Source organism: Nymphaea colorata, chromosome 7 (genome assembly GCF_008831285.2).
Source record: "Nymphaea colorata isolate Beijing-Zhang1983 chromosome 7, ASM883128v2, whole genome shotgun sequence".
Classification (NCBI taxonomy): Eukaryota; Viridiplantae; Streptophyta; class Magnoliopsida; order Nymphaeales; family Nymphaeaceae; genus Nymphaea; species Nymphaea colorata.
Genome location: NC_045144.1, coordinates 5,942,289 through 5,969,757, shown reverse-complemented (window position 1 = coordinate 5,969,757; position 27,469 = coordinate 5,942,289). Strand labels below are relative to the sequence as shown.

At 36.3% G+C, this 27,469-nt stretch overlaps 1 protein-coding gene across 1 annotated transcript in view; it reads right to left on the bottom strand.

Moving 5' to 3' along the window:
- LOC116258041 (brefeldin A-inhibited guanine nucleotide-exchange protein 5) overlaps positions 1–15,974 on the bottom strand; it is a 45,901-nt gene extending 29,927 nt beyond the window's left edge. Inside the window, exons 1-20 of the mRNA XM_031635113.2 lie at positions 15,752–15,974; positions 15,611–15,676; positions 15,309–15,484; positions 14,522–14,597; positions 10,952–11,180; positions 10,054–10,175; positions 9,908–9,966; positions 5,897–5,954; positions 5,728–5,812; positions 5,396–5,623; positions 5,240–5,298; positions 4,943–5,012; positions 4,788–4,856; positions 4,558–4,680; positions 4,317–4,370; positions 4,140–4,228; positions 3,371–3,467; positions 3,137–3,235; positions 2,819–3,025; positions 21–131 (exon numbers count right to left, since the gene is read on the bottom strand). Of these exons, the coding sequence (XP_031490973.1) occupies positions 21–131; positions 2,819–3,025; positions 3,137–3,235; positions 3,371–3,467; positions 4,140–4,228; positions 4,317–4,370; positions 4,558–4,680; positions 4,788–4,856; positions 4,943–5,012; positions 5,240–5,298; positions 5,396–5,623; positions 5,728–5,812; positions 5,897–5,954; positions 9,908–9,966; positions 10,054–10,175; positions 10,952–11,180; positions 14,522–14,597; positions 15,309–15,417 (1,944 nt within the window). The 5' untranslated portion in view covers positions 15,418–15,484; positions 15,611–15,676; positions 15,752–15,974. The remainder of the gene's footprint in view (positions 1–20; positions 132–2,818; positions 3,026–3,136; positions 3,236–3,370; positions 3,468–4,139; positions 4,229–4,316; positions 4,371–4,557; positions 4,681–4,787; positions 4,857–4,942; positions 5,013–5,239; positions 5,299–5,395; positions 5,624–5,727; positions 5,813–5,896; positions 5,955–9,907; positions 9,967–10,053; positions 10,176–10,951; positions 11,181–14,521; positions 14,598–15,308; positions 15,485–15,610; positions 15,677–15,751) is intronic.
- Between the last annotated feature and the right edge of the window lie 11,495 nt (positions 15,975–27,469).

Genomic DNA, 27,469 nt, shown 5'->3' with positions numbered 1-27,469 from the left:
TTGAACCAAAAGAGAAGTACCTTATCCAGGCTAGGAGTATTTTTGAGAAAATGAGCTATAGATGCTGGTGTGTTTTCAATCAACATGTTTCCAACCAAGTATTCTATACCTTTAACTGGTTTCCTATTGAACTGTTGGCAAAAAGAAAAAAAGCAATTTAGATGCATTCATAATCTAACTACTTAGGCAATATTGTCGACAAAAATTGCTACAAAATCCAAAATATTGGAGAACTATCAACCTATGCTTTCAAAAGAAGCATTTGATTATCATCTTCTATTGCTTTCATTTTTCATGTGTGTGATGAGTAAGTATCTATGTTTTCGAAAGCTCACTACGCTTGTGCCTCGACTCACCTAGCCCCCAAGCTTGGCTTACCCCTAGGCTAGTAGTTCCTACTTCCAAGCAACCTTACACTTGAAAACACCTAGAACATTGCCGTAGGACACCTAGGCTTGCTAAGCATTCAACCTCCTAAGTTTTTTTGTTTTTCCTTTTCCACAAACTAAACTTTTATTCTTTTTTTCCTTCTTATCCTTTCCTTGTCTTCTTTTGACATAGAATTTTTTTTCTTTTTCTTGTATTTTTGTGCAGTTTTTTTTTACTTGTTTTGTTGTTGCATGTGATTTTGCATGAAAAGTATATGCAAGTGCTTGCATGTGTTTGTGTGCCTTCACACTTATGGTTATAATTACAAGTACAATAGATATACTATTTTACTTTGACAATTTGTATGTTATTTTAAGTTTTTAACTCCGGTTTGCATGCATACATAATATCTTCTTAATAATTATAGAAGATAGTATTACAGCAAACAATGTTAACATGAACTATGATTGTATTATGGAATTTTGTTGGCTTTTCTTATTAGATTATTAATTTTAGGATTTGATTTTAAATTCTAGTTTCAGAAATTAGAAATAGAGATTTCGCAGTTACAATTGAGGAAATAATAAGATTTTGCATGCTTTAAAACATTGGAAATCACATATATTTACTTGTAAGCTTTTTTTATTGTATTATATAACTTGTGAACTTTAGTTGTCCAACTTCATCAATTTTGGTCCTTCAAACATTTAAATATGTCTATTATCAAGCTATGAAATGTATAATGTGCTTGTGTTATTGGTGCATGTTGATTCTTTGATTGTTACAAATTGATGGTTATAAGCTTTTCCTTTAAAATTGTTTTTAGTTATAAGGGGTTTTCTTGATTGTTTTCTTGAAGCCAAACTGATTAATGGGCCCAGTCCTGCCTAAGATCTAGGCTCATCTAACCCACCTAGGCTGCACCTAATCCTTTTGACAACACACACACGTGTGTATATATATATATATATATATATATATATAGAGAGAGAGAGAGAGAGACTAGATTATTCGGTCCTTCGTTTGCACAATTGTAATTTATCTAATGAGATTAACTTAAATTTACATCAATAGAGATTCATTTAATTGATTATAATCACAAGTTCATTGTGATGCGAACGAGATTTGGGTCCCTTATTTGCATTATTAATTTATTATAGTTTGTCTAATGAGATTAACATGTATTTACATCTATAGAGATTCATTTGAATGATTGTAATCACAAGTACACAATATGACCGAAATCTACGTCCTTCAATTCAATTGCACTATTATAGTTCGTCTAATGAGATTAACTTGTAATTTTACATCTATGTGTAGAAGTTCAAGAGTAACAGGGCTCTTAAAGATTTTAACAAAGATTAAATGGGTGCTGGAGACTGTTGTGATGCATGTTTTCTAAATCAGGAGTGGATTGTATCTTTCTTTGACTAATTGCTCTGTTCTGATCTGTGCCTCACTGCCTTGCTTTCTAGTTAGTGTATTTTGTTCCAATCGACATTCATAAATGATAAACCTTAAAATTCAGTGCTCTCTCTTTATATTTATACCTTGTAATCACGTGTAACAATTTACAGTTTACCAATATTTTTTTTTACTTTATATTCTATTTCAACCTTCAACAATTGACCGTTATTGCTTATATTGTTTATATGTATATTCTGTAAATCCGTTTACATATTTTTTTATTAAGTTAGTTTTGCTTATTATGTTTATATTTATATTTATAGGCTGTTTACTCTTTAGATAATTTTTTGATCATATGTTTTACATTGTAACTCAGTTTGATTATATTCTGTAACTCTGTTTTATTGGATTATGTACTAAACTCTTAGTCTGTTGCATTATATATTATCTAATATATATATATATTTAATATTTATATACAATGAATCTATTATGCATACATATTCAGATATTCTCTATTTCTCTGTCATATAATTTGTGTGACTGTCAGTATGTTACAACTTACAAAGTTCTAAATTATAACTTCGCATTTTGTCTTCATTATACAACATAAATGGTAAATCATATAATATAACATTGACTGTTATGGACTGTTGTCATATTATATAACTTAATACAAGCTAATCAATAGCTTCATTAATGTAAATTGTCAGCTAAGTACGCCTAGGCATGTCCTGTCGCCTAGGCTGTACCTAGCGACTTTCATAACATCGTGTGATGCAGATTTGGCACCTGCATTGAACCGATGCAGGTGTGCCACCAAAAAAGGGATGTCCCTATATAACAAGTGTCAGCAAGAACAAGAATAACTCACAAAGAATTACACCCATCTGCCTATACATGCGCATATAAGCTTGTAGATTGTAATATAATATATGTTACACATTCTCTGTACAGCAACAACATGAAATTAACAACGTTAACAGAAGGGCACACAAACAAGTTAACTTTGCATCACCATAGCAGAAATAACAGCTATTACCTCAGCAATAGCGGCTTCCATTGTTGACTTATGTGCCTTGGCCTTTTCAAATTGATTTACCGAGTCATCCTTATGTTTTACATCACCATCACCAGCTTCCCTTGCCAACGGATCCTCTCCAGAGCCATGATCAATGTTAGCCAGTTCAGCAGATTCCCGTTGTGATCTCTCCCAGTCAACAAGTGATTTTAATACACTCACAAGACACTGGAAGTATAAAAAAAAATTATCTGTCTTTTCTTTTAAGTCCAATATTAGAGAAGAGGATGCAGATATTTGGTTTTTTATTTTGAGAACATAATAAAATAAATGTATAACCTGCAAAGATAAAGCTTTGATGGATGTGTTTTGAGATAAATTAACTGAATTTGGCTCGGTACTTGGAGACCCTTGCCCTATCCTAGAAAGAGCATGAACCTGTCTTGAGTCAAAGCAACAAGTAAAGCATGCATCAATGGCATCCAAAAGATCAGATGTTAGCTGCATCAGATAATTGAACTTTGAAGTTATAATGTACTTTAAATAATAAGAAACCAAAAAGGATGATGTTACCATTCGCTCAAAAAGGTTAGGTGAGTCAAGATCACAGTCATAGTTGACAAATATATCAGCAAGCATTTGAGGATCCCTGCATACTTTCTCAAGCATTCTGCAGCACAAATTGGTCAAGGTGATGATACTAAGTGAAAGAAAAGAATGAGACAAAGCAAAAAAACCATAAGGTTTATAGAACCACGTTTTAAAATCAAGGATGGAGATCTGCACAAGAATCTATTGGCCTGTTTGAATCAGTACCAGTGACAGATCAAAAAACTGAAATTGTAGACTAACTGTCTGACAAGTCACAACCTTGTCAGGTACCGCTTTCACAATCAAGAAGGTTCACTCTACTATGAAATTTTAATTGGTTAACTATATAGTTGAAGGTGCCAGGAGGGACTAGGCAACCCCCCCCCCCCCTGGCAGAAAGTGCAGGCAGCATGGTGGGCACAGGGGCCAACTCGATCCTATCGACAGAAAATATGGGAAAAGGAGAAAAAAGGAAGAAGAAAAACAGGAAACAATAAAAGTGGGGTTCCGAAATACTCCACATCAAACAATATACCAGAAGTTAAAACACAAAGGATTAAATTTTTTATCAATAAATTTGTAAAAACAATAATTTTTTGTTTCAGGCACCTAGGTGCCTCGGACCAGGCATTTAGGCTGCCACCAGCATGCAGGCAGTGTCTAGGTGCATTTTTTACTAGATAGTTGGTTAAGCAACAAAACAAATTATGGTACAGACTTCATACTGTAAAGTGTAAACAAAATTGCTCACCGTAGAACACTTGTCCTTTGACTAGTGGAACTCTCAGCATTGTCCAGTGACCGTAGTATGATCAGCGGGAAGAAGACTCCTACCTCTCCCTGCAAATGCCATGACAATTTAATTTTAAAAAATGCAGGAACTTCAAAATGACAAAACATCAGGTAATCTTGCAAAATTTCAGTGTACCTTTAAACTTTCCCTAAACCGCAGCAAAAGCACCATGAAAATTCCAGTTGCATGCTGCTCAGGTGGAGAAAACGAAAGAATTAGTCATGTTCACTCAGTTGACAGATAGAAAAGAAAAAGAAAGGTCTAGAAAAATTTGCTGCTATAGAAGCATGCAATAACTTGTAAAACAACTGGACAGCTTAAAATTCTTGAAATAAATACAAAATTAAGAGACGAGAAAGATCTTTAAAATAACAACCTGAAAGACGGCTGGTGATGGAGAAACAGATGCCCGCAACAAAGCATAGGAAAGATATGCTTTAACTGAATCAATAAAATGAAAGTTCCTGGTAAAAGACATGCTCACCCCTTCTAATAAGCTCTGCAAATGTGGATCAGAAGGAAACCTCAGTTGGTGCTACAATCATAATCTATTTATGGATCCAAATAACAAAAGAAGTACTGAAGTGGTATATAGCAAAACCAAACCTGTAAAAGTTCAAGAGACAGCAATCTTGTCTTGATAGAAACTTCATCATTATCTTCTTTCATACTCATCTGAAAACATTAGAAGCGTTGATGTCTGAATACCAAGAACATTTAACTGAATGAGGAAAACAGAACATACAACTCCACAAGGTTACCTTGCAAAGTGTTCGGAACAACAGCAAAGCATCATGTTGCCCCACACTCATGCTCTCAAGTTCAATCCCACTGAAACATATGCAATGTTTGGTTTGAAGAATCAATAAGGAGGAATTTTAGCACCGCGAGCATGCAATCTCTAAGACAAGCACCAGATTGCCTTAACAAGCTATTATGCAGCTGAACTTTCTAGAAAGTCTATTGGTTACATTTTTCAGATTGAAATGTCTGATTATGCAGGTTAAGAATCACATAGAAACACCAAACAAATTACTTTCTATAACACTTTCCCATACCGAGATACTCTTTTCCCATCCTCAAGTTGAACTGCCTTGTCAAGAACAGCCTCCAAACCCTACAAAAACATGAATTTTCAGACCAATTGTTTTGACAAATGCAAATAAAAGAAGAATGCACCCTCAAGATCTGGATATAAATAAGACATTTGATACCTTGATATCTGCACCACCAGCAAGATGTTGAAGCTCTTCAACAATTGCAAGAGGTGCATCTCTCTCATGATCCATGGAAAGTGCATCCCCCAAAGTCTTTTTTTCATCATCTTGCTTGTCCATGGGTGTTCCCTCAGGTGAAGAACCAACTGCATGTTCTAAATTGTCTGATGCAGGGAGAGCAACTTCACTTTTTTCTTCCACTGTTACAGGATCATTTGTGGGAGTCTAGCACATAAAGGGACCTCATGAAGGTTTGTCCATTCCATGATGTGAAAATTGAAATCAACGGGCAAATACATGTCCAAAATGGAAGAAGTGAGATCCTATACCTGATCATTCTCCATTCTTCTAAAAATGATGTTAATCATTTGAGTCAGCATGGCCTTTGATGTTGCCTGGTTTATAGGGCTCTTGCTATACATCCAAGATAAGAATTAGATATGAATATGTGAATATTCTTCATCACAATTTCCTGCTCTACAAGTCACAGGTCGCTACCTGTTAAGCGCAATGTTGTAACATACTCTAATCACTCCCAGCAGGCATTCACCATGAACTGCAATTCAAAAATGGTCACTAGCATTATTCAACTGATAATATCTTAGCAAGTTGCTTTTCAATAACAGGCTGCTTAAGATCTGCTTCATGAATACTGATCCAAAACCAAGCTCAATTGGGGATCAACATTGTAAATGTACAACATATAGTTGATACATGGTACTTACACAAATTTGCCACTTATTTTGTGTGCTCATTCTGAATATGGCAGCAAGAGAAGAAGAGGGAGGAAATTTCCAAACCACATTTGTATTCTTTTTCTTGAACAACCTTAATGGCTTACCTACATTAAATTTTTAAGTCCGCCACAGTATGAGGGCTATTGCCTGCATCCATGGAGCAGATTTAGCTTCCTCATCATTGGGATATTACTTCTCCCTAGCTTACAAGGCCATTTTTGTTTTTTTTTCCTTCAGTATAGGCACATGGGCATTACTTTTTAACAAAATCTTAAATTAATAAAGTCAAAATCATCGCTAATCTATTAAAAAATTGTGAAGAATATCCTAATTAGGAAAAGAGTTTTTTAAAGGGAAACTTTTGAAGGATTTCCTCCTGTACTTCTGAAATAGAATAACAAAATGATAGAACTAAAGTTCTTTTAAGACTTGCAATCTTGCACTCATCCATCGATCTAGAAACTTACATTCAATACTTAAAGCTAATATTTTATTCCTTTCAGATTCCAACTTTTTGATGTGTTCAGCATATTCAAATGAAAGCTATTTTCCTAATTACACATAATGCCCAAATTATCCACATAACAAAAGCAAATACAAAATGTCAAAATGAGTGCCAAGTTAGGAATAAGTTAAGACCAGTTGACAAATGCCTCCATAATGTAGGCAACCAAGGTTGAAACTTTTTGCGAACCAACCTACCTGCACCAGTTTAGTACCCATCCAGTTTCTTTCTCACCTCTATAAGTATCCCCAAAAAGTGGGGAAGGGGGCTTAGGAATATTGAAAATAATAAATAATGTGAGATCAAACAAGAAATGCCAGACCCGCTTTGCTATTAGGTAAGGAAAAACTTCATAGGGTTATGTGTACAGCAAGTTACTACAGTTGTTCCGACTTCTGAAGCTAAATTTTCTTAATATTAGCTTTTTAACATTGTTAATCATAGACTTACTATTAAAACTCGGTTTATCATAGATTAGTGCCTTTGTCACATGGATACTGCTGTAAAGGCAGCATACCCGTACCGGTTAGGCACGACACCGGTACTGGTACTGGTACTGACCCGGGTACATCTTGGGTACTGGTCAAACAGTACCAGATACGGTCAACGTACCCAGGACCGTATCCGTCCAATTTAGGACTAGGTCAAAGTTGACTGAGTCCTTTCCTATCCAAAATTTAGGATTTCAGTTATGTTCTTTACTTCTTTTACACCATTTACACTTAGGAAACAGATATATAGCTGCGTTTTCATATTTTGTTCAATAGTTTCTTCTTTAGAAACTATAAATTTTGAATCGTGAATGTGTTATTTTGTTTGAATTCTTATTTTATGTTATATATATATATAACATTCATACCCTCATACCCAAGCTTTTTGAAAATAGTGCGAACCAGTACCCGTACCCAATGTTACCACTGGCGTAGCGTATCGCATATCGGCCAGGCCAACCTATACGTTGTATCGTAACGTATCGTAAAAATAATTTTTTTATTGAAAAATATTAAAAAATCAGAAAAAAATAGAGAAAATCATTAAAAATTTGAAAAAACAAACAAAAAATCAGAAATCAAGAAAAATGTTTTCAAATATCAAAAAGATCATCATACATAAGGAACATTCATGTGTATCGACAACACATTGAAAAATAAGAAATCAGAGATTCAAAATAACATAATAAGCATCCATCACAATTTTAAACGTGAAAATTTTATAGAAACTTAGGACTTCGAGTCTTAGGACTTGGAGTCTTAGAACTTAGAATACATCACATTTCATAAGTTCAAAACATATCGTTATCAACTTTCATGATTCAACGACAATATATCCCCAAATCGATGAATCCTCGGTTATTTTTATGAAAATGGGCAAAATCTCTCCCTCCCACGTCTTTTGGAGTCTTTAAATACAAGAAGAAAGAGAGGGAGGAGTGTTTAAACTTTAAAAATTAAAAAATTTTGTGTTTTCCCCCGTATCGTACGATACGGGGGTGTATCGCTTGTATCATACGATACGGGCGATACGCTTACGATACACGAGCGTATCGTGTATTATAAGTGTATCGTATAGGTTTTTTAGACCTATACGATACGCGTATCGTACGATACGGATAACATTGCCCGTACCTATGTGACATAGATTAGTGCCATAATAAATGAACGATAATGCTGCTAAAATACAGGTATATGTGTGTATATGTATCTAAGTGTACTGACTATATTCATGTCAAATGTACGTGATAAATATGTATATACATTTTATACATATTTATATATGAAATACATATAAGAAATCCCACACATGCATGACCATCCACACATATATTTGTCTCTGTCCTAAATTTTCTTTTTTCTTTTTTTGTTTTACTTCTTGTTTACTTTTTCTGTTGACCGAGGTGATGGCAGTTTGGTCATTGATTGAATAACAAAATAGCACTGGGGCTAGTTCCAACAGATAGCTATTGGGACCAGTTCAAGGTCTAATAGCTATTGGGACCAGTCCAAGTTCTAATCCCATGTACATAGGGATTTCATCAAGCATTTGCTTAACAAAACATATTTACTTTTATGCATTCTAGATTTTGTGGTGCTATGCTCTTCTCCTTGTAAGCTCTTCGAAATGCCTTCCAATAAGTTGTCAAAATTGGAACTCAGATACTACCTGCTTAGGCTGTCAGGTTTGGCTGATCACCTAGGCTTGCTGTCCTCAGCAACTTCCCTTTGCAAATGCCTAGAACATCACCTAGTGAGCAATAGCCTGGTATTTTTATTGGCAACCTAAATTTTCACTTTTTTTCTTTCTTATTGCATGTAATTTTGCATAAATGCATACTATAGTTGTAACATGTGTGTGTGTGTGTGTGTGTGTATATATATATATATATATATATATATATATATATATATATATATATATATATATATATACGGCTTGCAGACCTTAGTAAAAGAAACAAACTTTTCACATCAACATCAAAAATCATCTTTACAGAACTTCAAGTTTTGCTAACAACATTGAAGGACGGTCATATATGTATACAGAACATGAATAAAAATGTGTAGCACTAGCCCCCATGACAAGGCTCAAAAAACATTATGGGTAACCCACAGATACAAAACTTTCAAGCTAACCTATACTTGCTTGTGTTTTAAATATTTACGTGTGTTATCTCTCCCACTCTCCCAGCATGGTTGTCATTTTTTAGTATAACCCTCCACTTGAACTAGTTAAGTGCTTAGCCATTTAAAATCAAAACAGATAAAAAGTCACATAGCACATGACAAGCAATAGGTAATAAATATTAAGTTCAACGGAGTTCAATCTGGAGATACGAAGTACAAACATTTTAATGGGTCAAAATATTTTTGTGTCATGTGCCCATCCAGTGCTTAGAAGGATATCTTAACATCTAAACTAATGGAGCCAGAGTAATTTAAAATATATATGTCATCTTATAACTGAAACAAGATATCCACAAGACAAACTAATGGGTGCATATGATATTCTAGTAACAATCCATGCATCAACCACAAAGTTACTAATGGTATTATGGTCCTGCACAAATGGACTGATCTTCAAAAGAATAAACCTTCAGATGAACGAAGACCCCAATCAGTTCCCAATTTTGTAAAGGAACTTCTTCTTTACGGGTAAATCCATGCAGGAGCAAATTGAAAAACTGTTTTCAGAGCCTTGCAGACTGCAACTCAAAAGGAGAAAATGGAAAGAAATATGCTGTGGAACTGAAATATTTTGACTGGTGAATACCTCTGAACTTGTTTGATGCCACAGCAGTTAAAAGCACCTTCAAAACTTGTAGGATGGTACTGTGTAGCATATGCCTCAGAGACTCAGCTGACAGTTATGGACATTATGATCAACATAATGCAATTCAACAAGAAAATGCTGCATACCTATCAGATGAAGAATTATCAATACAGCCACAGACCATATTGAGAATATCAGTGAACAGTGGAGCATTTAGGCCACCATCTAGACCAGGATCGCCTTCCAAATGATCATAGGCAATGAGTTTCTATCACAAGAAAAACGGAATCAGATTATAAGATTCTACAACGCCTTATGAAATTTATAAAGGGAGGCATCTTTATGTGGTATACTGTAATAATTCACTCGGATTGGATCTCAGAGAATATTAGTTCATAGTCCCATTCTCCGTACACAACAATCAACATTTTAAACTTTTGTAGCCAAGATTCAAAGGGCAAAAAGGGTTCACATTTGAAGTCATGCCTATGGGATAGCCTTGTTGGATCAAAGCACTGTTGACCCAGCTTATCTACAGTTATTCCACATCAAGATCAAGATACACATCACAGCATTTTTAATATAATGGTATGTCCCTGGTTTTTTGTTCCTCCTTTGGAAGAAATGCATCTTTCTTATTCCTAAATAACTGATTTAGAACAGGGCGATGGACAAAAGTTTTTTCATTATATTTGATAAAGCACTCATCAAATTTCTAATTTCTGTTAAATCTCTTTTCTCCCGCTGTTTGTTGGAGGTTAACAAGATTCTGTTTTTGTTTGTTTTCTCTTCTGCTATAGTGTCATATGTGTATGTGCATGTCTATTATTTGTGTCTCTGTTGTGTGCGACAGAAGAAGATGTTAGGCCAGTGATCTATTTCTGTGTGAAATATAAAAGTTCTTGCAGCTCATCTCACAATTTAGTTGAGCATATACCCAGAGATAAACATATGAAATTAAAATTCCTTGTGAAGCTCAAAAAAGTAAAAGATTAAAAAAAAATGTAACAGCATATGCATGTGTCAGCAGAAGGATTCACTTACATGAAGGCAATCAAGGGCAAGCTCTACAAGTTTCACATTTTTTGTCTCAATTGCTAAACGAAGAGGCTGCAAGACAATATCTAAATCAGCCACACTCAAAGTATGGCCAGCAGAAGACAAGGCTGCTGTAACAGTCTCACTTGTTCCCCCTGTCTTATCAATTTGATCTGTTCCGGTACCATCCACCGTTTTTTCATTTTTTGCTGTTTCTGCCTCACCAGGCAACCTACTGAAGAAAAACAAACTTTATTATTTCATGGAATATTTACAATCCACACAGCATAGCGCAAAACGAATTCTAAATATGAATAGCAACGGTGTCATGACTCAGGTACAAGGCCAAGGGCATCATGGCAAAAGAACTTGGCCCAATTATCAAACATGAGAACAAAGTACACCTAAACAGGACTGCTTAAAAAGTAAATACACAAAGGGTACCTTTCACAGAGAAGCATGGTCTAGAGTTATAGGTCTGCCATTCTAGTGAACATTTCAGAAATTAAAATGGTGCCACTTAAAGAAGCCTGATAGTTGCATAAAACTTTAAACAATGGATTCCTCATCCTAAAGAGTATGAAGCAACTCATCAGCCCTAACAAAATAAAACAACAATTATGTTGGTTGTGATAAATAAAGTTCCAATGAGTCATTCATTTTAAGTTAATTTTTAACAAGAGTGTGTAATTCTAATGTTCTCAATGATGCAAGGAGGGATTCAAATCTCTGACACTATTGTTTGCAGCCGCGTGCCCTAATCAACTAAGTGATAGATATGATCAAGTTCAACATCGGCAATATATTAGTTTCATCAAGGCAGAGGATTTTTTCTTTTCATGATCACCTTCACCCCCCTAGCTTCCTCTTCCCTAGCCAACATCATTGTAACAATTGGTCACTCCCACACCGGGCTTAGGCTCCAGGATTGGCAGATCTCAATCTAATTGTAGAGCATGTGCTATCGTCTATGTTTGTTGCCTCCACATCTAGGAGACCAGCATGAATGAATTTATGCACCTTTGTAAAGTATGGAAAAATAAACTAGCATAATATACTGCCTCCAATCTTGCAAACTTCTTTGAATCACACAATGACAAAATATGCTTAAGAAGGGTCCATATACATCAGCAAAAAATAGCCTTATAATATCTCCATCCAAGGTCATTTTCCACGCATCTTGATGCCACTAAATTATTTAAATTATAATCACTAGGAATGCATCTAAGCAAACATCAGAACCTGGGAATCAAAATAAAATATTAGATGTACGTCAAAAGTTATCATTACTTCTGCTCGCTATGAAATGATAAAATGTGGGAACAGTTACAGCCACAAACAGCACCAAAATATTGAAATTTTGTAATTTAATTGCCAAATATTAGACAACTGCACCTTTTACAATATTACTAATGCATTATGGATCTATGTTATAGCTTTACAGTGTCACATATCCAGTAAAAGGTTAAAGTTGGTATTTTTGGAGCAAAGGAAAACTTTGTAAAGCTGCCAAAACAAATGACAAACAAGTCAACTTTCTTTGGCCAGGAACCATGCAGAGGGGCTGCAGGATGGACTTCACACGAATTTTTATTAAAGGGAGACAACTTCATTTTTTTAGATATTAGTATTACCTTGCCCTTTATGCTGATAAAACTATGCTAGATCGGTTCTTGATCCAATGCTTAAAATACTATTGTTTGGTATATGTATGACATTGTTATCTATCATTTTGATATTAACACATGACCACAGTTGCCAATTGACATTTATTTTAAAACTTTACAACAGTGTCTTACTAAATATTCATTTAATAATCATCTTTATGAACCCATTGTTTTTCCAAGGTTATCCTACAAAACAAAAACAGTCATTTTTCATTGTTGAGAAGTTGCCAAAATTTAAGTTTGTTCATCAGTTCCTATGTCAAACATATTTTCAGTTCATTATTTTCTAACCAAAGTTGAAAAAGCACAAAGAGATGCTCCACCAATACACGAGGGAATAACAGTGACCAATGAGAACATTGCCCATTAAGGTGCTACAGCCTACAAAATTACCATCAAACCCACAAAATCTACCTGCCTGACTGAGAACATTATCCAATGTTATTCCACTTAAACATGTGAAATTAAAGTAATGACAAGATTCCATAAGGTGTGTTAAAATGGCAGAGTTCTCTTTCAGTAAATTTAATGGAAAAACTCATCAAAAGAAAGCAGTTTTCCATATAGATCTTAAATTCTTAATCTATAGAAAGGTGAACGTCAATCTTTTTGTGTTGTTCTTAAGTTCTTTCCCTGTTCATTACTAAATAGAGATGGTTGTTGGTCTTCTTTGAATGACCATGGATTAGATTTTCTGGTCATTTGTGCTTGTATTTTACCTGCAGGCTGCAGCTTTTTCTAATGTATCTTATCATTATTGCAACTCTTATTTATAGTTTTATGTTCTTTATTCCCAAGTCCGTGCTTCTAAACATGCATCAATTAAAGCAGTGAATAGAGTTATTCATCTAACCTCTCATTTACAATTGTAAACAGTGAGGCAATGAAGTATTTTGGAACAGGAAGGGGGAAAAAATGGGGAAAAAAGTTAAAGTTGTGAGGATCTGCACTTCCTTCCCTATTGGTGAGCTCAAATCTTGGCATCATTAATCCAAAAGCATATGTTATACCATGTCCTAAATTATCAAAATTGGAAAGTGAGATACATTTTGTTCAAGACCCTAAAAAGACTAATGAGGACTAATACATCAAAAAAAAAGCGTTAAAAATGGGTTAAAAATGCGTTTTTTTCGTTTTCAATGTTTAAAAAAAAAACACTTTTTTTTAAGTTTTAAACGGCCATTTAATTTATTGGGTTTTTTCGAGTTTTTTTTCGAAAAAAACGCATTTTCTGTGACTGACTATACATGTATGGAAATAAATATAGAGACACATTTCTACCCAAAGAACGCACATACATATAAGTCAAGGATTACTTGGTTGACTAACAACTAGGCTGATTAATTGGCTAGTCTGACTGACCAACTAATCGCTCGTTAGATCAGCCGGTTCACTAACTCAATCAACTAGCTAAACTAGTCAGGATTTCGGCAACTAGGACCATGTCAAGAATCTCTGCCGACCCTGGAAAAGACGTTTTTTTACCAAAAGTCTCATGTATGACCAAATTGATCCAACTTCAAAGTTTGAATTTTCACATTTAGGAGAAGGGATAATGCCTTTCCAAAATTCCATACAATTGATTCTGCGAATGGCCATAAACAGATAGAAACAGGACACATTGTGCTGGCAGTAATTAGATCATGAAACATAATGCTGCGAGTGGAAACTTTTGAGAGTAATGCTGTGACTTCCAAAAGTTAATCCACATCAACACTTAGTGAGAATTGTCATTTGAATGGAAGGAGATACTCTCTATACTAAGCATTCCAAGTTCCAGCAACATTCTAGAAGAGCACATCTTATCACGTGTTTTTGTTTGATTGCTATGGGGAACAAAAAATAACAAAAAGAAAGAAGTGTATGAGGAGTCACATTAAAAACATGAACAATCAAAGTTTAGACATACGTTTCATCTTCAGGCGAAGTTGTTGCACGATTCTTATCACTGGAAGCAGGCGGCTGACTGACCTCTTTAGTACGATCTGCACCATCAAGAAGAAAATTTGTTATAGGCAGGGAAGCTAGGAAGGGTTATGCTAGTCCCTTCTTGCTCTCCTTTATTAAAATTTTATTAATCAGTCTTTCGTTTAACCACCATGGTCTGTACTCTGTAGGAGTATCACACGGCGTGTGTGTGAAACAGCTAAAGCCACCGGGCACCTGAATTACTGATTGATACCCAAGCCAGTGGCATCCAAGCAGCAATTATTTTTTTATCCACTGCTGCAGAATGTAGATCTTCTTGAGGGTTTCCTCCCCAATATGACGAGTAAAAATTTTGCCTGTCATTTGTCAGAACTGTTTGAAGTATGCTAAACTATTCTAACAAGAATTTTGCTTTGCTAATATTTGTCTCTATAAGCCTTAGAATTCAAGCTAACTACACACGTTTCGCATTTCACAAAGAAGGAAAAGAAAGATCGTAATGCCGCTTGACAGAACGAGACGGGCACAACATCATGGATCCAGAAAATTGTGACCAAAAAAACACAGGCCTTCCTTAGCTTGGCTGTTTCTTTCTTCCCAACATGCTGAAGGGAGAGGAGCAGAGATGGTTAAATTCATCACCTCGGACCAACATGATTTCGATATTAAATTCGTAAGCTAAGACTAACGTCATTACAGTTTTCATGATTAAATTCATCGCCTAAAATCAACAATTTCTACAGCCGACCCTATGCCGAACAACCGACCTATGTATTCCTGAAGAGCCTTCTGGAGCGCCCCATACTTCTTCCCGGAGCATTCTTTTTGCATAGACGCGAAAGAGCGCGTCACGAAACCGCCCGCAGCCCCAGCCATCTTCACGCGAGTACACTCACGCTGGCAATTTCCTCTTTGATCGAGCGCCGGCTTCTTCTCAGAACATCTACCACATTCTCAGAACAAAAGCGGGTAATCGAAATCCAGTTATCAGTAAAAAGATCTCCCCCAAGACCGACAAACAAGATCCATACCAAGAGAAAACTCGGGATGTCAATGAAATAGAATTTACCACTCCACACACCAGGCCTCCCGTGAGGACGACCGCTGAATTCCGATGAGGAGGAGCGAGATCTATCTGCCCAACAAAGCCCCGGATCGCGTTACAACCGGGAACGGAATGGACAGGATCCAGATGGGAGTGAAGACTCACCGGTAGAATGAATAGGGTTTCGTCTTCTTCCGCTTCCAAATGTAGAAGGAATCAGCAAAGAAAGAAAGACCCTCACCGGTGATCTCACCTGGAAACCGCTTCGAAAACTGTGATCCCCAAGACCATCAGTCGGAGAGAGCGAGAGCGACGACAGGCCCAGATCGCGGATCCGGCACTACGGATCACCAGATCTAGGGGAGGCCCTTTGCTCCGGTCGCGGCTCTCTCAAGTCTTTAATAATCACGCCGTGTTCAGCCGGCGTCGCCTTTGACTGCGCACTGTGCAGGCTGTTGGCAGCCGAGTCGAACCAATCGGTGCGCTCGAATTCGATTCAAGCTCCGGCGTATTGCGTTAGAAAGCATGTAAAGATCCACGTTATACGTAAAAGCAAAGATAGGGTCCGACCTTAAATCTATAGATCTGAGATCCACGACTAAACAAAAGATCATGCATTATACATTTGAATGAAGTTTTGGTTTGCTTTAGAATTTGAATAGATTTATAGTAAACTTTTCAAATCGTGTATGGTATTTATTTATCACTGTTTGCAGCCAGAAGAATAATATATGAAAGGATTCAAAATATTGACCCTTTTTATGTGAACCGCCTTGCAGCCCAATTGAAACATTCCGAGCTCGACTCGATAAAAATGTAGCAGAACTCAAGGTGGCCCGGTTCGGTTCGTTCTCGAAAGCAAACCAGAGCACAAGCTCGCTTAGTTACTTGAGAAGAGAGGCAGTGGCTATCCCTCACATTGCGGACAATGATGCGAGAACGACGGTAAGAAATTTAGCCGGAGTAGATTCGCTTTTTTTATTTTATTTTTGAAGGTATATGAGCACTTCGAGTACCTCGCAAGGCTTTTGAGACCCCAAGCATGCCAAGAAATAGATATAGAATTCTGATGTAGTGAATGGGTTTTAATAAGACACCGTGTAACTTGAAATAAAACAGCAAACAACACGCAATCACAAAATTTTAAAAAAATAATAATTTGGTGTTTAGAAATCCGAGGCTACTTTAATAAGAAAATAATGGATATTGGGTCCATCATTAGTGATCCGACTTAATTAGAACCAATAGAGGTCGGAACATAATAGTTTGACAATAAGTACATTTGTGAGTATTTCATAAATCTGGCTTTAAGGTTGGGTAGATTCATAAGATGCGTGCTTTAGTACTTTAGGAATTCCCCTCATTTTTTTATGCAGATTCATGGAACACTCAACTTCTTCTGCTGTCAACCAATCTCTATATGATCTACATAAATGTGGGTTTTTTAGTTTTGATTATAAAGTCATACTATTCCACACCATTATCTTCAAGCATCCTTGATGAACCATTGTCACCAAATTAAGGGAATAGATCTAAAGCATTGAATAACAATGAAATATGTCAAGTTTTGAGCAAATCCATGCATACATGTATATTTCTGCCTATGCATGGCGGTCCACTTGGATTTGTTCCTTACTCTAGCTTGTCCAATAAAAGGCTGGTTGGATTTTGAAATTGGATCTTTTATCTGGAGTTTACTTGGTTTATGCATTGGGATTGTTTGGAAGGATGGTTTTTTTATGTAATTTGGCCCATATAAAAATTCTGAAACTTATTTTTATTGTTTGGGCCCCATGGTATCAACTCTCCATGCTGAAAAGGAAGGAGACCGATATGCAAGTTGAAGCCAAGGGTCTCACCTTAAGTTACTTGAAGCAGCCCTAGACCATAGGTAAAGAGGGAAAAGGGGGAGGCTTTGGCCTTCACTCACATGGTGAAATTACCCTCCTGTTCACCCAAAATAAAACTATGAAAACAAGTGACATCCTTAAAATAATAAGACACAATAAGGGACGTGCTTGGAGAAGGACCCATCTTGGAAAAATTCAAATTAAGATGAAATTAAATACATAAATATTATTGTATAGGCCCACATATAGAAACATGTTGTGCAAACAACCATATACAACAAATATGCATATAAACCATGCATTCTTTTGATAGTAACCCTTAACCATATCACAACTATGACAATATTAAACAAATTGATTACATCTCTGGCCAAAAGTAATGCTCATCTAACAAGTGAAAGCCTTGTATGGCAAAAAGTGATTAGACAACCCATCTCCATGTAACCTAGAGATCAACTGAAGTTGCAAATAAGAATTTGGAATGCAAAATTTATTGCCAGAAATAAATGGCCATTTGGATAGAAAGCTATGAATTCAGAGAGTGTGGGGTGAAAGTACAACCTTTCCAAACTTTTACATAAGCAAGGTTCATAAGATAAAGCTCTTTACTGCTTTGAAATTCATAATTTCAATACACGATCATATATATGAGGACTACTTTTTGGCTAAGGGCATTAGCATCACCAGTACGACTCCCAATTGATTGTCAATAGAGTAAGCACAGCATTGCAAAAGATTGATACACAAAAGCTAAGTTTAACACACATAGTACTAAGTTTCTTTTGGGTATGCAGATACTTGGGTGCTTCATTATTAGTGTATAAGATAAACTCTTCATGAATAAGAAAGTGCTTCGAGCAACAAGTGGCTTGTACAACTCAAATAAGATTTAATGTCATATGTTCTTATAGTCATTTTGCTTGGGTCAAAACTTCATTGAAGAAAGCAATAGAGTTTATGTTTTAACTCGACATTGTGCCAGTACCAACATTAGAAACATAATTTTTGCAGCATCTTATGTGAAAGAATAAAGAATATTCTTACATTTTTGGCATAAAAAACCTTTGAAAATTTTACTAGTGCTAGTGTCATTCTACTAATTGCCCTAGTTTTGCCAAGATACACGCTTGAGTTAGTTTCAAGATCGGTTGTTACAAAACTCAACTTCAAAAACATGTGAATAGCTAGACCCAAAGTAGATGGGGCAGTGGGCAATGGCCCAACCTTAACAAGCTGCACTTTTTGGCCCTCATGCTTACATAATCGAGCCTAGTCCAAACTAAGCCTGGGCAACGGGCCGGGCCGCCGCCAGGTACCCGGTACTCAGCCCGACTCGGGCCCGGGCCTTGCAAATTTACTTTTCGGCCCATTAGTTACCGGGCTTGGCCCGGCCCGGTAACTAACGGGTCGGGCTTGGGCCAGCCGCTTTGAACGCCGGCGGCCCGCGAAGCCCTTTTTTTTTTTTTAATGAACTTAGTTAGGGTTTAATAAAAATGAACTTAGTTTAGTTAGGGTTTACTCAGCTGTTTTGTTTCTCTTTCGACTTTCTTCCCGTCGAGACTCGAGAATCCGAGATTGCCTCCTCGTCGCCCATCGGCTGCTCCTCCGGTCGTCACCATCGCCATCGGCTGCCTTCTCCGGCGACCGGTCCTCCCAGTTGGTCATCACCGTCGCCGTCGTCGTCGCCCATCCGCTGCCTTTTCCGGTTCTCCCAGTCGATCGTTGCCGTCCCCGTCGCCCATCGGCTTTATCCTCCCGTCATCCCAGTCGGTCTGGGTCATCGCCGTTGCCGTCGCCCATCTGTTGTCCCCCTGTCCGTCCTTCGTGTAGGTGCACCACTTTTCCCCTTTCTCTCTGTCCGTCTCAACTCTTATTCCCCTGTTTTGTGAGTGTCTTTTTTTCAGTTCTTGTTATATTGTCTTATTTTGTAACTTCTGTTGTCAATTGAACAATAGAACCAGTCGGTCTGGGTCATCGCCGATGCCCATCTGTTGTCCCCCACCCCCCCCTTCATTTGGAAGGTCGAGAGCGGTTCCTCCTTTTCTCTTTTCAATTGCATTAAAGCTGTAGTTGCTGAAATAACAATGTCACGAATTGTGCCTGTGGATTCTATGTAACAATGCTAACTTTTGGGATTTCACTCGAAGCTATTAAATTTTTACTTGTTTGTTTTACAATTCTCATGAGCCATTAATTGTGATATCCTTAGAAGCTCATAGCTTTCCTGTATGTGTCCTAGAAGCTCATAACTTTCCTGTATGTGTATATATGCAAGTGTCTCTGTGTACATGCCCATACACATATTTTCTATCTTTTTCTGCACCCAAGTCAGTACTAATGCATGTGCAACTTATTCCAGATTATGTTCAGGGTAATTTTATGTTACATTTGTTGAAGTAATAGCAATTTTGATTCTTCTCTATAAAAACTAACACTTCTGCATCAATGTGCAGCAACTGCATCAAAGGTCAAGCATTTCATCTTGGTCTCTTCCCTTGGCACAAACAAAGTTGGGTTTCCTGCTGTTATTCTAAAGTAAGTCTTCGTATCTGACAAAGAGAATTTTCTTACACTTGATAACTGACAAAAGAACTTGATGTGCCATTGACTCCGCTATTTGAATGCTTTTTTTCTTTTTAATTCTACACATCTAGTTTACAAATTATCTAAGGTGTTTTTATTGACAAATGCTATCTAATGTATTCTCATTTTGTTAAACTTTAGAAAACCAAATACTGGTAGAAAACTATTATTTGTGTCAAAATAACACAAAAATTAGGCATTTGGATACTTTTTCCTTTCAATTTGAATAGAATCTGTCAATCTGCTCATGGAACTTTGACTCACTGATAACAGAATGTTTTAAATCAATTTTTCAACAATCAAACGTACATGTTGCTTGAAACCAGGAAAGACTGTGCACGTATTTGCAATCCTGAGCCAAAAGTAAGGTTTAGAAAAAGCATAAAGGAAAAGTAATGTTCTGTTCTGCATTTGCTGAACATTCTTGTGAAGCAATAACATATGTTCTTTTGAGCTTCATTTTGATGTACAAGGTTGATCACGAAGAAGATACACGACTGAATTTGTGTGACAAGCTGACAATGAATCCTATTCTCTAATGTGGATAAACTCATGATTCATCTCAACTGAATTTCTTCTCATAACTCTTGATGATATTATTAACCATTGCACATGCATCTGGATCATCTTTGTCATCATATATGTTATGGTTAATTGTTCTTCTAAAGCATGAAGATGTTATGGTTACTTGTTCTTATAAAGCATGAAGTTTTTTCAAGTTTTTGAGGGTTTCATGTAATTCGGATTAAGATATTTCTATATTAATGAAATTAGGCATTGTGCATCTTAATGGTCCTTTTTATTGTTTTGGTTATTTACCTGTGTCATTTCAACTTATGTCAGTTATGTCGCACGGTATCTCTGATAAAGAATATTGTCCAACTTCTAATATGGAATCATTGGAATCATCTACCGAGAGAGAAGCTGTCTCCAAGAAAAAAAAGACCTCAAAAGTATTGATTGATTTTATATTGGTTACATATAAAGGAGAAGATTTTGCAAAGTGCAAACATTGTGGAGAACGATTGAAAGCAAGCAGTGGTCATGGAACTAGCCATTTAAGTCGACATATAAAATCTTGCTTAAGTAGGCAAATCAATGAAGGAAAACAAAGAACTTTAGCTCTTGCAGTTAATGATTCTGGTGCCGCTTCTGTATCTATACAAAAATTTGACATGGAGTCTATAAGAAAGTTGATGTCAAAGTGTGTAATAGCACATGAGCTTTCGTTCAATTTGGTAGAATATAAATATCATAATAAACTTCTTCAAGCTTGCAATCATAGGTTCGTTCCATTTTCTAGAAGAACTATGAAAAGAGAAATTATGTCAATGTACAAGATTGAGAAAGCCCGACTTGAAGGATTTATAAATGATTCTACCCAACGAGTTTCATTGACATTTGATATGTGGGCTTCACAGCAGACATTGAGTTATCTATGCGTGACAGGACAATATGTTGATAGATATTGGAAGTTTCATGCTCATATGTTCATTTTTGTATATATACCTCTGCCACATAATGCAAATAGTTTGTGTGAGGCTTTATTAGATTGTATCTCTAAATGAAACATTTAGTCAAAGTTGTTTTCTATTACTGCTAACAATTGTTCGACGAATGATAGTGCAATAACTACATTGAAAAGGAACTTAGGAAGAAGACATCTTATTCCAATGCAAGGGCAACATTTGCATATTCGTTGTGGTGCACATATTCTAAATCTTATGGTTCAAGATGGTATGCAGGATCTGCATGATACAAATTCAAAAGTTTGTGAAAGTGTTAAATATGTAAATGGATCACCGAAGCGGTTACATTCCTTTAAGAATTGTATAAGAACAGTGGGCTTGATTGGAACAAAGAAATTAACCTATGATGTTCCAACTCGATGGAACTCTACATATATTATGTTGAGAGATGCATTGTTTTACAAAGATGCATTTCAACATTTGGCTTCTGTGGATCCCAATTATATAAATTTACCTTCTGAGGATGAATGGTCTTATGCAACTACCTTGTGCCAATTTTTGAAATTATTCTATAATGTTGCAAATATCTTCTCTGCTACTAAAAATGTAACAGCTAATGTGGTTTTTTAAGAAATACAAAAGGTATGCAACCATTTGCATACACATAGTGTGGCAGATAATGATTATATAAGATCATTAGCCATCAAAATGCAAGAAAAATTTGACAAATATTGTAAAAATAACTACAATGTCCTCTTTGCAATTGCATTTGTCTTAGATCCCAGGTCCAAATTGGGATATTTGAAGTATGTGCTTGAGAATTTAAATGAACGTGATGCAATGGTACAATATGAAAAAGTAGAGAGAAGTCTTCATGAATTGTATGCTTAGTACAAAAATGTGTATGCAACATATGATGAAGAAAATGAGAATGCAAACAACACCAATGTGGAATTTGAAGAAGAGAAACCTTCAGCTTTTTCAAGAGATGCCTCCTTCACATATTACATGAGTTCTGTATCTCGTCAAGTACCTCGCACAGATCTGGAAGCATATTTAACTGATCCAATAGAACGACCTCGTCCCAATGAAAACTTCTGTATATTAAATTGGTGGAAGGCAAATGAAAGTAAATATAGAGTTTTATCCAAAATGGCTCGAGATATATTGGCAATCCCTATATCTACGGTTGCATCTGAGTCTTCATTCAGTACAGCTGGAAGAATCATTAATGATTATCGATGTTCAACCACTCTTGAAACTGTTGAAGCACTACTTTGTACACAGAGTTGGATTCGTGATGAAGATAACTCATGCAAAATGTAAGATGTTCATTGTTTAATGTTAAATTTTGCTCATTCCTTTTGTTTTTTATGATATACTAACATTGTGGTTTGCTTGTGGTGATGTGTCTTTTGTAGTTTTGAAGATAAGGATGACTCTTCTGGTGACGAATTAGCATGATTCATATTTCGTTGTGGTAAAATGTTATAACATTTCATTCATATTTCGAATTGGCATGTCCATATAACATAGCTAGCTCCACTCATGCATGCCCATCAAGAATAATTTTTTAATTAAAGCATTATATTTGTTTGTGAGTTCATCTAGTTATATTAATCCACTTAGCCTTTTATATGTGTAGGTTTTATTGAATTAATTTTTACTTGTGTTTCCTACCGTTGCTCTTGTAGGTGAAATCCAAGTTTGTCATTGGGCCATTGCAAGTGCAGGAGCAGCAGGATTGCAATCATGGTGGACAAAGAGGAGGACTGCAATCATGGTGGACATAGAGGGTTGTTCAGATTTGTTAGTGAAACATGTAAATATGTCACTGATTAAGTGATTTTCATTTGTCTATAGACCCCTTAGAGTTAAAGGGTTATTCAGATTTGTTAGTGAAAACTGAAACATATGTAACCAGGCCACTAATTAAGTGATTTTCATTTGTTCTTCCAACTTAGAAGGTTATTCAGATTTGTTAGTGAAACTTATGTAAGCGGGCCCACTAATTGTTAAATCACATTGAACCGTTGAATGCTTTTATTACTGCTTGTTAAATCACATTGAACCGTTGAATGCTTTCTATTACTGCTTGTTAAATAACATTGAACCGTTGACTGCTTTTATATTTGAAGCTTTTTATTTCTATTACTGCTTGTTAAATCACATTGAACCGTTGAATGCTTTGTTGAATGCTTCTATTACTACTTGTTCATTGTTGGGTGATTATCATGTTTTTCTCCTTCTGTTTCAGAATTCTAGTTAGATAGCATACTCATTCCTGTCCTCTCATTTTCCTATATTGTTCTTCCAACTTTGTTGCCATTTTCTAAATTATTTCAGTATGTTTCCTTTTTGTTATTGTATTGTTTTGGTGCTTAGAACAATGATATGTCGCTTCTAACCTTCACTGCAAATGAACATTTGGGCTTTGAGTCAAACGAAGGTTTAAAATCCAAGGTCTTGTAATGGGGTTCCGGTTTGTGTCTGCTTCAATTTTTTTGTAGGTTCATGTGGTTGTGATGTAGACAGAGCATCTTCCACTGGATAAATAGTTGGTCTCATAGTGTTAAAGAGTTCATTAATGGTTTTAGTAGTATTGTTTTGTATGCTTAGGAACATGGCTTTCTTCTTCTTCCTTCTCTTTTCTTTAATTTACTGTGCTTTGCTATGCTTAGGGTCACGTTGGGACTTGGGCTTTTGACTGCAAAGGTAATTGTCATGCATCTTTTGGCAGCAGTACCTCTGATCAGTGATCATTGTGGTAAACGTATTGTGATTACATATTTAGTAGCATCCATAAAAATTAAACTGAAAATCTGGTTCTCACCAGCCTACCAGGTACAGACCTGCAAATTGCAATCAGCTGAAGCTAACCAAATGAGCAGCGTTGGTATTGGCTTTAATTTTTTTGTTTGCAGCATAGTTCTCGAGCCCGTCTCAAAGCCCGGCCCAACCCGCCTGGCTCATTAACAATCGGGCCGGGCCGGGCCTCGGGCATAAACTGCAGCCTGAGGCCCGATATTACGTAAGCCCGGCCCGGCCCATCTAGAAACGGGTCGGGCTTCGGGCCGGCCCGTTTCTATTGCCGGGCTTTGAGACGGGCATTGCCGGCCCGGCCCAATGCCCAACCTTAAGTCCAACCCACTAATTTAGTGGGCTAGGTAGGGGCAAGTCATGGATGCCAATGGGTACCCATCAATTTTTTGGTTTCTGTTGTGGATCAATGTATTTTTTTGTTAAGATTATCAAATGCAAGAAGTTTTGGATATATGTTGATCGATCTTCTTGCATTTTGTTAAGATTGTCAAATATAAATGACTAATCAGAAATTAAATCACAGCACATTATTCATGAAATGCATTATGTTTTAGGTCACTAAATGCATGCATTCATCTACATTTTTACTATATGAGCCCAAGATTATGATGTTTTATGTGTCTTGGAGTGATGTTTCATATTTTTCCCAATTTGGAGCTACAATGGAGAAGATATCACTGGTTAAGTGTGCTTTGAGCAATAACCAAGAGGGTCTAATTTCAAATCCATCTAATTCTCTTCAAATATTTGAAACTTTCATCTATGAGGCGAAGTTTCCATGGTAATTCTATTCACTATTTCCGAGGTAGCGTTTGATTGTTTGGAAACCTGAGAATGGAACGAAGTCTCTAGCAATATCTTTCCAGGAAAAGTGGAATGGAAAATTTGGTGCTCCTTCCAATTTCGTTGTGTGTGTGATGACATTGAAAGAAGTTTTTGAAAACTTCTTTCTTAGTTTGATGGCATGGGATGAAAAACAAAATGTGAAAATAAAAAAGTGAAAGTGACAATGGCACAAACAGTCAAAAATAGCGAAAATATGTAACAAAACAACATCAAGCAGTGGTGAAAAATAGTCACAAAAATCAACAAACCATTTTCCCTCTTTTGGTGTTCTTCGTAGTGCAGAAATCTCTTCCCACCGTTTGCATCCAATAGCTGAGAAAGATGTACCACACAAAAACAGAAACAAATCAAATCCTTAATCAAGGTCGCATGAAAATTGTAATGAAGCAAAAATTACAATCTAAAAGTACAAAAGTCGTCACAAACTGTTTTTTTATTTCAGTAGTGATCTTCATACTCCAACGGTTCAGTTAGGTGTCTAACTTCCAAACTTGCAACTTAGTGGAGATGGATTGGAGATGAGCAGAAGGTGAAGGAGGTGGGTATTATCACCCCAATTTTTTCCAAAAGATGATACTCTCTTATTCAAACATGATTTCAATAATTTTTACGGCAATTCAGATCTAATTTGGACACTGGCCCCAAGTTCGCCTCAAAACTGACATCCAATCCATGTCCAAATTCAAATCTTGACCTTAGATCCAAAACCACCCTCTAGATCCATATCCAAATTCAAGCCTCGACACCACATTCAAAATGAACCTCTATACCCATATCTAAATCCAAATACATGGTCTAAACTCAAAATCCAACTTTGACCTAAATTTAGATCCATATAAAAAACCTAGATCTCAAAACTCACAACTCGACCCGAAATACAAAGCCAATGTCATAATCAAGCCCAACATGCAAAAATCAAGTCCAAAATAAGAAAGTGGATCCATAATGCTGCTCCTGTGTCCAAATTAGATCCAAAACTAAAGATTGGACCAAATCAAGAATTTCAACTCAAAATTGCAAGTCAACATCAAAATGACGAGTCCCAACACTATTTAGCGGCACATCCGCACACACAAATCTTCCCTTTGTTTTTGCCTCAATTTTGCATTGAAGACTTACAAAAAAATTGTGGGACCACCATGGAAGGTGAAAGCCACACTCATTGGCCCAAAATAGGCCAAATAAAGGGGGCATTTGCCCCCCCTTTTCAAGGGGCATGGCGTACGGCTGCGCTAGCATGTGCGGCCAACCCAACGTGTCGAGACAGGGCCCGTGCCCTACGCATGCCCCATTTTGGTCAAAAACTGCCCCCAAAGGGGCGGTTTTCAGTCTGTTGGGTGGGCACTATCCACCCCACCCTTTACAGGGCTAAAAGCCAATCCCCTTTGGTCAAGGCTTATTAAAAAAAATTGAAAATAATTCAAACATACTTCAAATTTGCATTAAAATCTTGTTAAATTAAAAAAACAATGAGTTTTAAATCCAAAACTCTCTATAAATACCTCCAAAATCTTTCCTCTTGAGTATGAGTTAAACTTTGGAGAATTTCTATAGTTTTTTAATGTGAAATTTTGGAAGTTCTTCCGTTAGCTCTCTCCAACTCTCTTATTCTCATTATCTTCTCTTTCTTATTCTTCTTCAACCTTGGGAGCAAGCTTCTTCTTCAACTTTTATTATTCAATGGAACATGAGGAGATCTCCTAGGAAAACATCCTCAACACCTTGGAGGTTCACTTCGAGAGTCTTCGGGATCATTCAGAGAAGAAGTTTGGTTCTCTAATGGGTCTACTTAGAGGTATGTAGTCAATACATTAATCATTTTTTCCTTCTTTCTTCTTTTTTTATCTTCCCATGGCCATACAAGGTAACTATAAAGTTTCCTCTCCAAAATCGAGAGTTGTTATTGAGTGCACCTGGAGCATGAGCAAGGTAAAGTTAAACTTCATTTTTCTTTCTAAGATCGGCATGGGTTTCTTTCTTTATTGATTAAATGAGTACATTGTTTATGCTTGAAATTATGTATATGTATAGTTTATTGATTTTTCAATTAATATGTGAATGAATGGTAAGATTGAGTGCTTGGGTTGAGATTGTTTTTATTATGTTAATTTTTGAAGTTGAGATTTATTCAACTCGAGAAAACCTTTACGAATGTGTATATGTTATAATGTACCTTCATAACATTCTTACCTTTAGCATTTCTCTTAATCACCCGAGTAGGGATCCTAATAAGAGCTTTCTTACTTTTTTAACTTGTCATTTCATGTATGCTTGTTTTTCTTCGATATCAAAGGGTGGGAGAAATAAATTTC